Raw genomic sequence first — 15352 nt, forward strand, 5'->3', positions numbered from 1 at the left:
GCAACTGCGATTTCTCTTCTATAACCTCTTTTGACCGGAATTCTTTTAGAACATTCCAAAATTTCTTAGAAGACCCATTCCTATGGCACTGAAGTTAAAAAATCCACACCCTGTAGTAGCACTGAACTTGCCAGGGCAGACCACATACACATGCTGCTCAGAGATAAGGAGGATTCTGAGACCTCCAAGTGACCTGGGGAAAGCCAGGAAAACAAGGCATTTGCCAGCCACACCAGTTAAACTAGCAGGGATTGCTTTGATAGTGATGGTTTCAGAAAGCAGCAAAGTTTGAATGCACTTCTTCAACTACTTCGTAGTTTTTCATGGGTGTAATTCTGCGGATTCGTTTTTGGAATCTGGTAACAGGCAACTCCTTTTGGACAAGTGTTGTCTCCAACTGCACAGCTGGCTGGAGCATGACTCCATATACCACCAGGAGAGAAAGAGCTCAGCAAATCTTATTAAGTAAAAAAGTGAATCATCTATTGGATTACTTTGCTAACAAGTTCACTGTCTGACTGTTCTCCTGCAAGTGCCTAATAATGTTTTTTGGAAAAATTTTAAAGGTTAAAGATTACTCTTTTCTACTAACCTTCAATTCGTGAAAACAAGGATTCACATTTCAGCTAAGCAAGTAAAATCTTAGGTGAAAAGCAACAAATTAAATGCTGTGTAACTCACTCCTTGTAAGATTTCCTAGCAATCACCAGGAAGACAACATGGATGCTATCAGTACATTTTGGCACAAATGACAAACCTGAGCTGTGTCATTCAAAATAAATAAATACAAATCCAGTATCGTGCTAGAACTTTTAGAGAATGTGGCTAAATTCAAATCTGAAAGTATAAAGGGAAATAAATGTGGGAATGTTATAAATCCTTCAGCAAAAAAAAGGAAAATTGAAGTACATAGTTGCTAGTGCACCGAGAGAGAAAATAATTACATAGCAAGTTTTTTAGGTATTCTGAAAATAAGTAAGGATATTAAGCAAGAGCTCATTTGCATGCTGCTGAGTGCAGGGCTGGACACAGAAGTAATTCAATTTTCAGATTTAATAAATTGCTATGGTTTTCCTCATTTTGCTGTCACAGATTTCACTCTTCTTTTGCCTGTATTTACATTATTTTATCACCATTTTTGTCACTTCTGTGTTTACAGGGAACACAGATTACACTTCTAAGCAGCATATTTTCCAGCAGAAAGATCTACAAGATGAGGTATTTCTGGAAGTCCGTCAGCTAACCTATTAGGCAGGTGTAGTGGGTTTACGTGGCAAGGTTTGGTAGCAGGGGGCCATAGGGGTGGTTTCTGTGAGAAAGATCTAGAAGCCGCCCCATGTTTGGGAAGGGCCCCGTTGTTTTCCAGATCTGAGCCAATAAGCGATGTTGTTTTGCGCCTCTGTGAGAGCATATTTAAGACAGGGAAAAAAACGCTGCGCCACACAGCAGCCGGGAGAGTCAAGGGAGTGAGAAACAGCCTTGCAGGTGCCAAGGTCAGTGTAGAAGGAGGGGGAGAGGTGCTCCAGGCGCCGGAGCAGAAGTCCCCTGCGGCCTGTGGTGAGGACCATGGTGAAGCAGGATGTCCCCCTGCAGCCCATGGAGTACCACGGTGGAGCAGGGTTTCACGCTGCAGCCCGTGGAGGAGACCACGGTGGAGCAGGTGGCCCTGCACCGACGGAGGCTGCCGCCTGTGGAAGACCCCTGCCGGAGCAGATTCCGGGCCGGACCTGTAGCCCGTGGAGAGGAGACCACGCAGGAGCAGGTGATCTGGCAGGAGTTGCTGCCCGTAGGGGAGCCAGGTTGGAGCAGTTTTCTCCTGAGGGATGGACCCCGTGGTACGGACCCATATCTGGAGCAGTTCTGGAAGAGCTGCTGCCTGTGGGAAGCCCACGCCGGATCAGTTCGTCAAGGACTGCATCCCGTGGGTGGGACCCCACAGCACAGGGGACGAGAGTGACCGAGAAGGAGCGGCAGAGAAGAAGTGCTGTAGACTGACCATAACCCCCATTCCCCCGTTCCCCTGCGCCGCTCGGGGGGGAGGAGGTGGAAGAGGGTGGATGGGGGGGAAGGTGCTTTTGGTTTCTTTCCTTTGTTTCTCACTTCTCTAGCTTGTTAGTAATGAGCAATAAATCTTACTATCTGTCTTCTTATGCTGAGTCTGGTTTGCCCGTTACACTAATTATTGCGTGATTTTCTCGTCCTTATCTCAATCCTTGAGCCCCTTTCACATATTTTCTCCCCATTCCTCTTTGAGGAGGGGGAGTGAGAGAGCGGCTGTGGTGGAGCTCGGCTGCCCACTCGAGCGGAACCACGACAGCAGGCTACAGAACAAAACAGAACAAAACCAGGGAACTACAAAAAAAGGAGACTGAATATTGACAGCCACAACAGTCTCTGAAGACTGGGATTTCTTGTATCAATTATAATTTTTAATAAGGAAAACCGAACCAAACGAGAAAAAAAAAAAACAAACATTAAACCAAGACAGAAGAGCAATGAAAAAACACATTAAAATGTCATTATTATTATTGTGACCTACCTATTCAAGTTAAGGGAAGAAAGACCTTTTTGATCCAAAAGAAACACAAGTTATTGGAAAGAAAAGGTCTTATTTCACTTATTAGGAAATGTCTAATTCAACCGAAGACCGCCAGTGACTCAGGCAGTGACAGATTTCAGGCTCTAAAATTACCAAGTTGCGGGAATACGGTCAACTGTATCCAAATGTCAGCAGATTTTCTAATATGCAACGGTATAGCTAAAATGCTATTTGAATGTTAAGTTCTCCAAACTTTATTGCTCAAGAATGACTCAAAAACATCAGAGCTTTGATCAGCTTCACAGGAAAACCAGAAATTGAACTTCAGGCCACTGGTCCATTGCACTTTCTCACTTTATGTGAAAAACTGGACCCCATAATTGATGGTTTTTAATTGCACAATAGTGAGAGTATTGACAGCACCATACATGTACCCACACACTTTGAAGGTTCAGTTCCTGTGGCACTGAAAGGAGTTTTATTTTACTGATCCTTTAATTTAATAATTAAGTGGGAGAAAAAAAACAACAATTTTTGTTTGCTTTGTTACCTTAGCCTGTCTTGATCTTTTACAAGATCTCACATTCCCAAACGCTGCTGCTCAAATGTGCACTGTTCAATAGTACAGCTCCACCTGGTGGTTGCTAAAACCAGATAAATTTAACGGACCTCAGAACTACAAAAAGAATAACCTTGGTAAAAATCAAAGTAGATCATGTCATTAGGCAGCAACTAAAAACCTGTACATTTCCATCAGTGCTCAGAAATACATATAATCAAGAATAAAATTGATCTCTTTAATGATATTGCACATTTTTTAAAACCAACTCTTATATCTTTCAGGAATATGTAGCTGCAACATTAGTTATTTACCTGGATAATATCTGAAAGTTTATGCAGTCCAGATGTATTGACAAATACCCCAGTACCTGCAGAGAAGAACACCATGATCACTTTTAAAACACAAATATACCGTATGGATATATACAAATGCACGTATCTAAATAGCACAGCTCCCGGTGAACACAACTTGAAAATATTATCTGAAGCAAATAAATTATTTCAAGTTTTTCATCATTATTCCAGATGCAAGAAGAAACGTAAAACTGGCATTCCACAGTAAGTTTCATGTTTCTTCCATATTAGGCAACTAAACTCAGTTTCTTAAAATTCTGTTGAGTGAACAGACTTAAATTTCCCAAAAAAAAAAAAAGGACCTAGCAGCCAAACTTAATAAAATGACAGAGGTCCTCAGGGTCAGATTTTAGTTTTTAAGAGTTTTATAATTTAAATCCAATGATGACTTTATTCTCTTCCCCCCAAACTATACAAGCTTCCAATTACTTAAGTTAGAGAGTAAAGTCCAAGTGAAATGACGAACAAATTTATACTTACGGCTTGAAAGAAACTGTAAAATCTGCTCTAGTGACTCCAGGAGTGAGGATTTGGTCTGGAATGTTATTTGGGCCTTCGCAAACAGATCAAAGATGTAGCTGCAATTTAGAAAGAAAAAGGCTCAAATCAGTAAACATTGTAAATAATCACATGGACACAATTACTATTATTCTTTTACAGCTAGAACAATTTCACCATGTAGTAGCAAAACATGTTCTTGTCTCTCTGTAAAAATGAAAAAACTATGGGAATGTAAATAAGTATTTGGTTATAAAGATAGCAGATAACATGGACATGACAGAAGGCATACTGACCACATCCTTCACATTTTTCAGATTTATCTACAACTCATGCATTAATGATCTAATTAACTAACTACAATACATTAAATTAGAATAAGGTTTACATGCAATTTCTACAATTTCTAAACTAATGCATGTAGTACGTTGTAAAGAAGTGGACTTACAGAGCTCTGGGATACCTCAAACCAAATCACTGCAGCATTAGTACCTCAGTTTAAATCATTTCTTTGTGTAAACACAAAGAACTACTTTCATAGGCAAGAAGCTCACACTAGACTGAAGTTTAATCTTTGTTTAGAATTTATTGTTCTTTTAAGATGCAAACATATTACTGAGATGAAGTTACCTTCCATTTTTGGTGACTCCATTTTTATTTGGTGGCAACTCCACTTCATCAATAGCACTTTCCAGCTGAAGAAGAATTTCTTTGAGGGAATGAAAAGAGAAAAAAATTAGGGTTCATAAACTCACTTTAGGGATTCATCTGAACCCCTTTTTCAATCAGACTTTATTACAAAAGTTATTGGCTCCCTCTACCGAAACAAGTGAGAACTGCCTTAGAGACAGCAACCTAGCTGTTTTCTTGATGCTGAAAACAAATCAAGATGATTAAGAGCAATTTCCTAGATATCAGGTCTAAATACTTTACAGAACTTTAACAAGTTCTTATGACCTCAACTCTTGAATTGCCTGTGATACTCATAAAATACAGTTGTCAGCTACATTTTAAATTCTTCTCCATAGATGGGGAAAGTTGTTTGTGGAAATGCTTTGCAAACATGAGACATCTCAAGCTCTCGCTATGATTGCTACTTAGCATCACATTCTTACAGCAGAAGAGTGCAACTAATATATTGCCAGCACACTGACAAGATTAGAAAATAAGGGAACTTCTGGCAAAGAAAGGAGTGATGCCTTCATTTGGCAATGCTCTCACCTTCAGTGGAAATGACTGCAACTAAACATTCCACCAAATGCTCAGAAAAAAAAGAGACAACTTAAAACTTACATGAATTTCTCAGTTATGTGCAGATGTCAACAGAAACTTACATGAACCTGATTATAGTTGACCAAATCACCTTTTGAAATTGTTTCAACGATTTTTAACAACACACACACAAAAAGGAAACTTACTTTTTATCTTTGCTAGATCTTCAAGTTCCATGTTCAGCCCTGGTAAAGAAATGAAAGGTTTCAAAAAGGATGTTTCATGCCTGTTTCATTCCTAGTTTCTTTTAGCCTTTTCAAAAATTATGGATACGAAGTTGAGGTCTGTGCATACAGAAAGACATCTCCTGTATTCCTCTCACTGCTCTCTTTCTCGTGAAAGACCCCTTACATCACATTGGTTTGGCCAAAGCTTTACATGTTTGTCTGACATTAGTAATGAACAATAATTTATCTACTACTGAGAGTCAGTTTTCCAGAAACTTCTAGCTTCCCAGAGAAGCAGTGGTTCGTGGTTGTCAACACACCTGAATTGTCCATCTCCATATTGAACTCAGCATTTACTTCTTTCTGCTGAACTGCTTTGGCTTGTTCTTCCAGTAGTATATTTAAAGTATCAATTGCTGAAGCCAAATCGTAGGCTGTCAAGTCAAAAGAAGATGACTCTTCACACAACTTTTCCTAAAATATCAAGGAATGGAGGCATTACTTGGACTGCACAATGTGCTGTTTGCTCAGGCAATTACAAAGATAAATAGATAATAGATGACCAGGCTTGACTTCCTTTCTGATCTCCAGCTCAGGCCAGAGGACATTTTCCAATACCTGAAGACTGATTACTACTAGGCATCCTTTTTGCCAAACACTTTTCCCTTTTCTGCATTACTGATAGTTGTACATCTTCCACATAGCAGCAAATCAGCACCATCAGAATCACTTTTGGTTTTAATAGGCCTCACATCCTTTATGTCCTTAACATTGCTGCTCATAGATTTTTCTTGACATCCCTTGATGTCAAGTTTTGAGCCAACAAAGAGGAAGATCTCAGAAGGCAGCACTTCTTTTTTTTTGTCTCCAGGAATGAAGACTTGGAAATACGACAAGAGTCGTGCTTGTCATCTACTGCACTTGGACAACTGATGTGGTTGAGCTTTAAGAATGAGCTTCTATGTCTTCTTACACCCTCAAGAACTCTTTAAACAAGAAAATGAGCACCCATATAAATCTGGAGATCTACCCTTCAGGAAAAAACTACCACTTTGTAGAAAAATCACAGTAGTGTCAAAGGACTGTTAATTAAACTACAAAACTTTAACTGTAATTGAAACAAGAAATATTCAAGATATTTGACGTTAACAACAGAAATAGCTGGGTACAGATTTTACAGACTATTTGTAATACAGCAGTGGTCTGTTTTTCTTTTTGGATGAAGCTTGAAAAATGGTTAACAGAGAAGAAACAACTTACCACATTGTGAGCTTCATCAAGTATTACCACAGTCCCCTTCAGGTCTAAGTTGTGTGCTCTCCGGCTCTGAAGATAAGAAAGAGAATGAAGGAATGGAAATAAAGGCCACAGAGAAATACAGATTTGATTAACTAAGAAAGTAGCTCAAGGTATAGGTTTGTTTTTTGTTCTGTTTTATTTAAGAAAACAGCAAATTGTTGTGGCTACCTAAAATACAATCCGCAGAACCACTTAATCCAGAAATGAAGGTGATAAAATGCATCACATCAAAGTTCGTAGAGGTTAAAACTGAAATTGTAATAAAGAAGAAAACATTTGTGCAATACACTTGCTTGCTATGCATCCATTCTTCACAGCTTATCCACTAAAAGCCAATATGAAATAAATATATGAAAAAAAAAACACATTTTAATACATTACCTTTGAGTCTAATAAATAGTTGTAAGGCATAAAAATAATATCCGCCTGCTGCTTCAGGCTTCGAGAGAGATAATAAGGACAAGCTCTGTTTAAGAAAAAAAAAAGTAGCACAAGTTATTAGGTAATACTTCCAGAAATATTAGAATGCATCCAACATTCCTGTTTTATGTTTCATGCTCTCAGTGATTTCTGATCAGCTTCTACAAGAACTGAAACTGACATGCTTGGTTTTAGGGCAAATGATTAGCTCTACTCATACAACTTATCTAAAAAGAAGCACAGAAAATAACGCCTAGTTGTGCATACAGCTCAGAAAAACAAAGAGAATAAAAAGAAATTAAAGAAAAAAGAGTGGCATTCATTACTCCATTATCCTTTCAACCGTGAAAGCTAAAAGTAAATGCTGGGCTAGATTATTTTATCTCAACAAGTCAGTCATCTCATCCTCTTAAGTCTGAAAGGCAATTGCAATATTTGTCATATCAGATAATATTGGCAGCCTCTACTCAAATGAGAATTAAAATACTGGTGAGCCTGACGCTGATCTGACTCAGTCTTTACAGAAGTAAGAATTGAAATAAACTGCTGTGTGATGAAAACAGCTCTAATGTAGACAGGATTTTGTCGGAAGCTGTCTCTGTGCTTTTTTATTTATTTATTGTGCTTTTATTTATCCGCTTCACTTTGCTCTTATTGCTGCTCTGCTACTTTAGTGGATGTCCAGTTCATACCAAGGCATTAATAAAATTAATCTGATGAACAGTTTTCATCAACGAGAAGGATGAAAGTCAGAGGGAACATTTACCTATGTTTGTTTCCATTTTTAATCAAGTCTTCAATATCCATGATTGAGTTGACCAGTTCTTTCTCTGTACTCTTTTCTGTGAAAAGTTATAACGTTACAACCACAAACTTAAATAAAAGTCATAGAATATCCCGAGTTGGAAGGGATCCAAAAGGATCATCAAGTCTGACTACTGGCTTCACACAGACCCATCCAACAAAACAACAACAAAAAATCATGTTTGAGTGTCCAAACACTTCTTGAACTCCAGTAGTCTTGCTACCATGACCACTTCCCTGGGGAGCCTGTTCCAGTGCCCAACCACCCTCTCAGCAAAGAACCTTTTTCTTTACATGACAATATCACACAAAGATTTGTTGTTACCTGTTACCACATTCATCCACTTCTTACTATTTGGTTCTTGAAAGACATCAATGCAGAGCAAAACTCACACACGCATGTATATCACACACAAATGCAGACTATGCCAACTCTTTCAAACTTCTCTACCTGCCTAGCAAATAATTCCCTCTCCAAAAAATAGGGCTTTATTTCCACACCCAAACTCACCTTCTACATTGTTATAAAAATGACAAGAACGAGTCATCACTTTCATTCGGCACATATAGATCTGTAAAATATCACATATTTTATCCAAGAGTAGCACAGCTTGCCAAGTGTTGAAAAGCAAGTTAAGGGATAAAGAGCTATTGGTTTTCTATAATGCCAGCTAATAAATATATGGTAGTCACAATTCTTTAGTCTCAAAAATATGAATCCCTCTGTTCACATTAAAAGTTACATTCTTTTTTTATGTGGCGCAGAACACTCACAAGCTTGGAGGGAATTTGGTTATATTTTGCCACAAATATTTTTCACAAGAGTAGTCTTTGATATTACTGGTAAAAATAACAAGCAAAGCAATCACCGAAGCATTACTTTGAAATTGTTACTGTCATTGAAAAACACTTCAGTGGTAGACCAGTAAACTGCAAACTATTAATCATCTCTCATGTTCTATACAATCACATTGTCCTCTGGATGGAAAATGCTACCAAAAGTGTAGAATTAAATTTTGCACTAATAAAAATAGATATGGCAAGTTCCTCCAAATGCATGGAAAACAATTCACTACAGCCTAATAATAAAAACAGTGTAATAAAAGAATGTCACAGTTAGAAATTACACGCTTTATGTCAATAAATAAATAACAATAATAATAAAACAAACAAAAACAAACAGAATCACATGTTCTTATTATGCTTATTTTCACCTGCACGTGGTTGCTCTCTTGTCGTTTCACTTCACTATTGATGCAAAGCTGCTCTCTGGAACCCAAAACACATACCTTTGGCCTGTTCAAACAGAATACACAAAATTGATATTAAAAATAGAGCAAGAAAGAAGAACACAGTTGTACATGTCTAGACTGAGTTTAATAGCTCAAGTGTGAAAAGTTCACGAGAAATAGACGAGCAATAAAACAAGGGTCAGAATCAGAATCAATAAGAGCATGTTTGTAACAGCTATATATATATATGTTTATTTGATTTTATGGTACTATATTTCTCCTGGTAACAGTGGGAGGTAACGAGTAGCAGCTCACATCATCCACTGTAGAATCTGGGTTCTGTTATGACAGTTCAGCCAAATAAGCTGGGGCTGTCACCTATTACAAGCCATTCAAGAGGCAGCAGTCACTGTTATAAAAAGATTATAGAGCAATAATTCCTGCAATAATCATTCATAACACTTTTTTTCCCTCCTTATTACAAGGTTGTATCTTCACAAGGAGCATATAAACCAATTATTTCTGCAGATCCAAAAAGCTCAGTTGCACTCTGTCATTCATGCCAACAGCTGAATGCTGTGACAGACATTGGTACAACAAAACAAATTTCTTCCTGAATTTACTTCATTCTTGAGTTCAACTTTGTAATAGGCTTCCCACTATCTTCCCCCATCTGAAAATGGGGAAAAAAAATGAATGTTAGAAGCAAATGTGTGAAATAAACAAAAACAGAATGAATTCAGGAAATTCTAGGATTGAATGAGAAAAAAAATAAATCAAAGAACTCCAGGTTGTACACATGCATGTTAACAGAACTACATTTCAGTGAGTATTGTTTTTTTTATACATTCATAAATTTATATGTGCATATATTCAGACAACAATTAAAACAGGGATTTTCTCCACCTTCTCTTTGAAAAGCAGCATTATCCTAAATTGTAATTACCTGTAGACTGTGTTCTTTAACTCATTAATGACCTGTGTAAGTTGTGAGTGCGTTCTGGATGCATAAATTATTTTAGGAATGTCCGTGTAATAAGCTGCCAAACAGAGGGGAAACAAATCAGAAAAACATTATTAACACACCAAGAAGAACACAAGATTCTATTAGTCTCCCTTCCCAGCTGGTGCTATTGGTAACAATTTGCCTTGTAGAGACAGCAAGAACTTTTGTCATACAACTATTCACACACACAAAATGAGCTAAATGGATTTCTAGTGCTCTAAGAAAATTAAAAAAAAAAACACAGAACACCTTTGAAATCTGTAAAAGTGTGAAACAGCACTGCAGCTGCTGAACAATGCCCCCATGGCTTTTATAATTCCATACTTTCTAGGAGTGACAGATAAAAGCAAGCATTCATTAATATTCCTGCATCATTCCCGCTGAGCATAAAAGACAAAGTACGTACTTGGGACATCAGCATCCGTGGTAGCGTTACCCCAGGATGACATGGGCCTGTCAGGAAAGAGCTCGACTCCATTCATACGCTGGGCAATTTTGCGGGCTGAGATAGTATCTTTAAAGTGCTCCCGCCAGGCCAGGGTGGAACACAGCAGGCAGAGGGTCTTTCCTGTGCCCGTAGGGCTCTCCAGAATGCCATTTACCTTCTGTATTGAAGAGAAATAAAAGAAATAAAAAAAGAAAAAATAATGAATAACTAGCCACGAGATTCAGCCAGAACATGTTGTTGTGCTAGACTACGTTTTCCTCAGTAAAAGAGCAATCACTACCTGGTAAACTACACCACACAAAAGAAACATACGTACTTCACACAGAGCTTTTATAAATGCCCAACCTGCAGGTGATTAGAATCAACTTTGTAAAGCCCAACCTATTAACCTCTATTTAGCAGAAGAACTCTCCACTCCTGGAGCCACTAGAATGAATTATATTTCAGCTAAAAAGACATGAAGGTATTTGATGCTATTGCAAAACCCAGAAACAGCTCAGATTGCAGACTGCTTATTTCCATTAGAATGAAGACTACGCCTCACGTCACAGCTTAGGCAGAGCATTTTGCAAGCGGGTCCATTTTTAAACACCTGATCTTACTGAACATTACAATTTTAAAGTGCAAAGCAATGTTACAGTTTACAATACTACTCACTTAGTATTCCCTTACCGTTCCGGGTTAGGATGAAATATCCTAGCTAAGATTATAGTGACCATCAGTTGCACATTGCTGAGCATTTAATAACTGTATGCTAAAATAAAAGTAGGAGTGAAATCGATTTTAAAAAGGTGGTATGCAGGAGAAGTAAAATAGTCAGAGAAGGCTTTAAAAAGGCATCATACAGACAACAGAAAGGAAACCTGAATAGTGAGTTTTTTTAGCAGATGAACCAATGAAGGAAGCAAAATGCTGTGGAGCTGCCCTGCGACCCGGGCAGGCACCGAGACTTGTCACATTATCTGAATTTTTGGGTTGACCTGTGGGGTGCCAGGAGCTGGGCTCGATGATCCCTGTGGATCCCTTCCAGCTCGGGATATTCTGTGACTCCTGGGGGCAGAACTCACCTTCTGCAGGCACTCCAGCACCTTGGTCATGTACACCTCCTGGCACTTGTACGGCTGGAAGGGGAAATCCACCGGGACGCCGTTCAGCGTGATCCTGGGCATCCTCACCGAAGAGGGGGGCCTGCAGCGGAGCGCAGCCTCGTCACCCGCCCCGTGCCCCGCCTCGGGCCCGGCCCTGAGCCCCGGGCCTGCCCTGGGGGAGCGCGGACACCCGGGACCGGGCCGGGCCGGTGCAGCCAAGAGCCCCAGGACCCCCTCTACCACCCCCCAACCCCCATTCCCGTTCTCGATCCCCATTCCCGGTCCCCGGTCGCGGTCCCATCGCGGTTGCCATGGCAACGCACCCGGAAGCGCCGCGCCCGCCGCTCACCCCCCGCTCCGCCGTTCGGAATCCCCGCGCCTGCCTCACGGCTCCACTTCCGGCCCGTGCGTCCTTGCGCCACTTCCGGCGGGGCGCCGCCGCCCGGCATGCGCCGTTGCCATGGCAACGGGGCCTTGTGGGGGGGGGGGGGGGGGGGGGGGGGGGGGGCGCTGGTTGGGCCCTGAGGGGTTGGGGTCGGGGGTTTTGGGGGCTCGGGGCCGGCCCATCCCGGGGTCTTCTCGTCCCGCCGGGCTCTGCTGCGAGCCCCACGGCCTCTCTGAGGCCGTCGAAGGGTTTTTGTGCGTGTAGGGGTCCAGCAAAGCGCGCAGTGTGGGAATAAATTCTTAGGAGCAGGGTGTTGGTGTCCCCGGGTTTACAAAAGCAGGGTTTTGTGAGGGGGGGGGGAGGTGGGAAGCCAATGTCTCCTGCCCGGCTGTGTCAGCGCAGCTCCTCACACGAAGAACATGAAGAGATGAAGAACAGGAGGCGGCTTGTTTTTACTGTGATTTTCACTACTAAAACAAAAACCAAAAAACACTACCCCCTGCTAAGGGTAGCGTTTGTATGCAAAAGTGTTCAAATATTTAAAATTGTCCATTAAAAGGAGCAGACCTTAAATGCAAGCATTACATAATCTGATCTCTTTCTCAAGTTTCTGGTATATTCTGTGTTTTCCCTCTGTTCAGTTGCAGGTTTGCTGGTGTGTTTTGGTTAGCAGCCTTTAAATTCCTTGAGCTGAACTCGCCTGGCTTGAAAATTGTCTTTAATCATAGCTAATGGGCTACAGAGTTTTGAGCTATTTTTTCAATGCTTCACGGCGCTCCGTGCTAATGTAACAACTGATTTTGTTCGTGTTTCTGACCGTGTGAACTCTTTAACTCGATACCCATCGTGCCAGATAAAGCTGCAAATGAAATGACTTCGTAAAAACTGTAAAATGCCATGAGAGTGAATGAGATTTATCATGGAGAATAAAGGTGTAAAACTGATCACAGATACATGGAATATTGTCATTATTTCCTTTAAACACAGCTTTACTATGCTGAAGCATAATATCAGTACTGCATCAAATCTGATTATTTTAACTGCTATTTAAGTAATGTTGATTTAAGCAATATTACCTTTAGAGAGAGGAGCTGGAAGGCGACCAAGCCCAAAAAGGAGCGTGAGTCAGCAGATGTGCCGGTGTCCAGGGGCAAATGAGTCAGCACTGGCTGAGTGCTCCTTATCCTTCTGGAGGGTGGTTTCTCTGCACCACTTACCTTACTTGACCAAGTCTGCAGTGCCGGCACCGGCAAGCCTGTCTGTCAGTGCTGCACCCAACCATTCAGAAAACTAAGAGAAAAAATCTTGTAAGTTTAGAGAGAAAAGATTTTGCGAGTTTAGAGAGATACATTTTTTTTCTCAATTAAGTTTGCTGAAGAATTGTGAAGGTTTACTGAAACTCTTTACTTTGTGACACAGACAGGGCAAGTAAAGGCATTGGTTTTATACCTAGACTGTCACGCTGGTGTCTGGCTCCCTAGGACAAAATCCAAAGCAAGAGTTTGGAGAAGGAGGAAGAGAGAGAAAAGGAAGGTTTTAAAGTGAAAAGAAAGGTCAGAACGGTGATTATACGGCAGGCCAGTCCCAACACCTCTAGCAGTCTCTACATGCTAAGACAAGGAAATACAGGCTTACTGGGGTTCCTCCCTGCTTGCTCAAATTAGGGGATGGTGATCTTGGATGAACATTTTTCATTTGAAGTTGTGCCGTCAAGGAAAGAAATGTACAAAAGAAAAACCTTGGAAAAGGTGATCCTGAAACTCTGTAGGAGAGTGGGTGTGTGAGTGATTGAACTGCAGAGAGTCCTGCAGGCAGAAGGCTTGTACAGAGCAGGAGTACAAAGGGGATAATCCTCATTTCTGTTCAGAGGCCACCCATACAGGATTTCCCTTCCCAGACAAGCAAGAATCTTGAGGAATGGGGCAAGAGAGTTTGAAGAGCAGCAGCAACTGACCATAAAAGTGCTGCTTTTGGTGGGAAGGATGTTTTTCTCCTTTCAGATAGGAGAGGATTGAGTTGCCATGCCTTGTCCTTCTGGGCATATGTGATGGTTCCCATAGAAACCATCTAAAACTTTTGTTTGGCCACATAATTATTGGGTTCTTTTGAGTCCAGATAATCCAGAGCCTTGCTGTCTCTCCACTGTTGGAAAACAACAAAACTGCTTTCCTCTTTGATGCTCCAATTTTCACACAATCATCCCGTCATTAGGAAAGTAAGTAAATGCCCGTTCCGCAAGCTGAAGCGGATGGGATTCGTGATCTGGTGGAAGCTGTATGGCAATCACTAGACCATTGCTCACGGCTTCATGTTTTCAAAATTTCTTCTTCACCATTTGTAGTTGCTCAGCCATCTGCCTTTGCGCTGCTAACTTTTGTACACGCGCTGCCAGTTGGAGCTGAGCACCCCGGGGTGACCTGAATTCGTGGCTTGCCTTACACCTTTATGCGACTGAATTAGCACAACTCCTCTTCCCCATCCAGACCCTTTGTACAACTTGACCTCATTTCTCAAGTGCACATGATAGATACTAAAGAGGAAACTTCAGACTAACCCTGTTGTTTCCCTTGCCTTCAGGGAATCGTTTTCCTGATTTAGTGCTGGTGTTGTCACAGGTTTCTCTCTCTCAATTCTTTTTCTCCTTGTATTATTTAACAATTTCAGGGGGTTTACTGCTGCCCTATCTGGAATTTTTATTATTTGTTGCCAACTAAGGCAGCTTCTCCCAACTTCAGGCTGCCAATGGTGCTGGAAGGTCTCATGACTACAGTATTGCCTGGTAAGGTATTTGTCTCCTGTACTGCAGTTCAATCTCTTCCTTTTAGACCAGTAACTTTCCAAATGGCTTTATTAGTCACTAGGTAAAATTACTCTCCAAATATTTCTCATTGCAAGCCACACTTCTCTCAGGCTGGCAGCCACAAAGAGCAATGTGAAGTGTGCCAGGCCTGCGACCCTCTTGGTAACAACCACAACTTGTAAATCTTCCTCTCAGCTGCTCTAGATGACGGTGTCCTGTAATGAAATGGGAGGGTTGCTACGAGTCCCTCTTTTGGGGGTATTAAAGAGAGATTTTTTTCTGTCAGGTTGGAATTTTTATTTTTATTTTTATTCAAAGGACATTCCCGTGCTTCAGAGCTAACAGAAGAGCTGCCTTTAGTGGTATGCACAGCCATACTGTTGTAGACTTGCATTTTTTCAGCATTTTTGACAGCGAGAGTTATTGGCAGAAGCCCTTGCTATGTTAAAAGACATCTACGAATGTTTGATTGCTTAAAA

At 40.8% G+C, this 15352-nt stretch overlaps 1 protein-coding gene across 6 annotated transcripts in view; it reads right to left on the bottom strand.

Annotated features, from left to right (window-relative positions):
* RTEL1 (regulator of telomere elongation helicase 1) overlaps positions 1 to 12164 on the bottom strand; it is a 46023-nt gene extending 33859 nt beyond the window's left edge. For 5 of the 6 annotated variants that reach the window (XR_011102026.1, XM_068700821.1, XM_068700822.1 and 2 more), the window contains exons 1-14: positions 12012 to 12117; positions 11668 to 11788; positions 10559 to 10757; positions 10093 to 10186; positions 9129 to 9210; positions 8426 to 8486; positions 7877 to 7952; positions 7072 to 7156; positions 6652 to 6717; positions 5712 to 5865; positions 5371 to 5409; positions 4583 to 4661; positions 3935 to 4032; positions 3413 to 3468 (exon numbers count right to left, since the gene is read on the bottom strand). Coding sequence is in view for 4 of the 6 variants with exons in the window: in XM_068700821.1 (XP_068556922.1) it covers positions 3413 to 3468; positions 3935 to 4032; positions 4583 to 4661; positions 5371 to 5409; positions 5712 to 5865; positions 6652 to 6717; positions 7072 to 7156; positions 7877 to 7952; positions 8426 to 8486; positions 9129 to 9210; positions 10093 to 10186; positions 10559 to 10757; positions 11668 to 11769 (1191 nt within the window). In the remaining 2 variants the exon portion in view is untranslated. Of the gene's footprint in view, positions 1 to 3412; positions 3469 to 3934; positions 4033 to 4582; positions 4662 to 5370; positions 5410 to 5711; positions 5866 to 6651; positions 6718 to 7071; positions 7157 to 7876; positions 7953 to 8425; positions 8487 to 9128; positions 9211 to 10092; positions 10187 to 10558; positions 10758 to 11667; positions 11789 to 12011 lie in introns of all 6 variants that reach the window. The other variant, XR_011102027.1, reaches the window with a different exon arrangement.
* Between the last annotated feature and the right edge of the window lie 3188 nt (positions 12165 to 15352).

The sequence above is a fragment of the Anas acuta genome, chromosome 16 (assembly GCF_963932015.1).
Source record: "Anas acuta chromosome 16, bAnaAcu1.1, whole genome shotgun sequence".
In the NCBI taxonomy this organism is placed as follows: domain Eukaryota; kingdom Metazoa; phylum Chordata; class Aves; order Anseriformes; family Anatidae; genus Anas; species Anas acuta.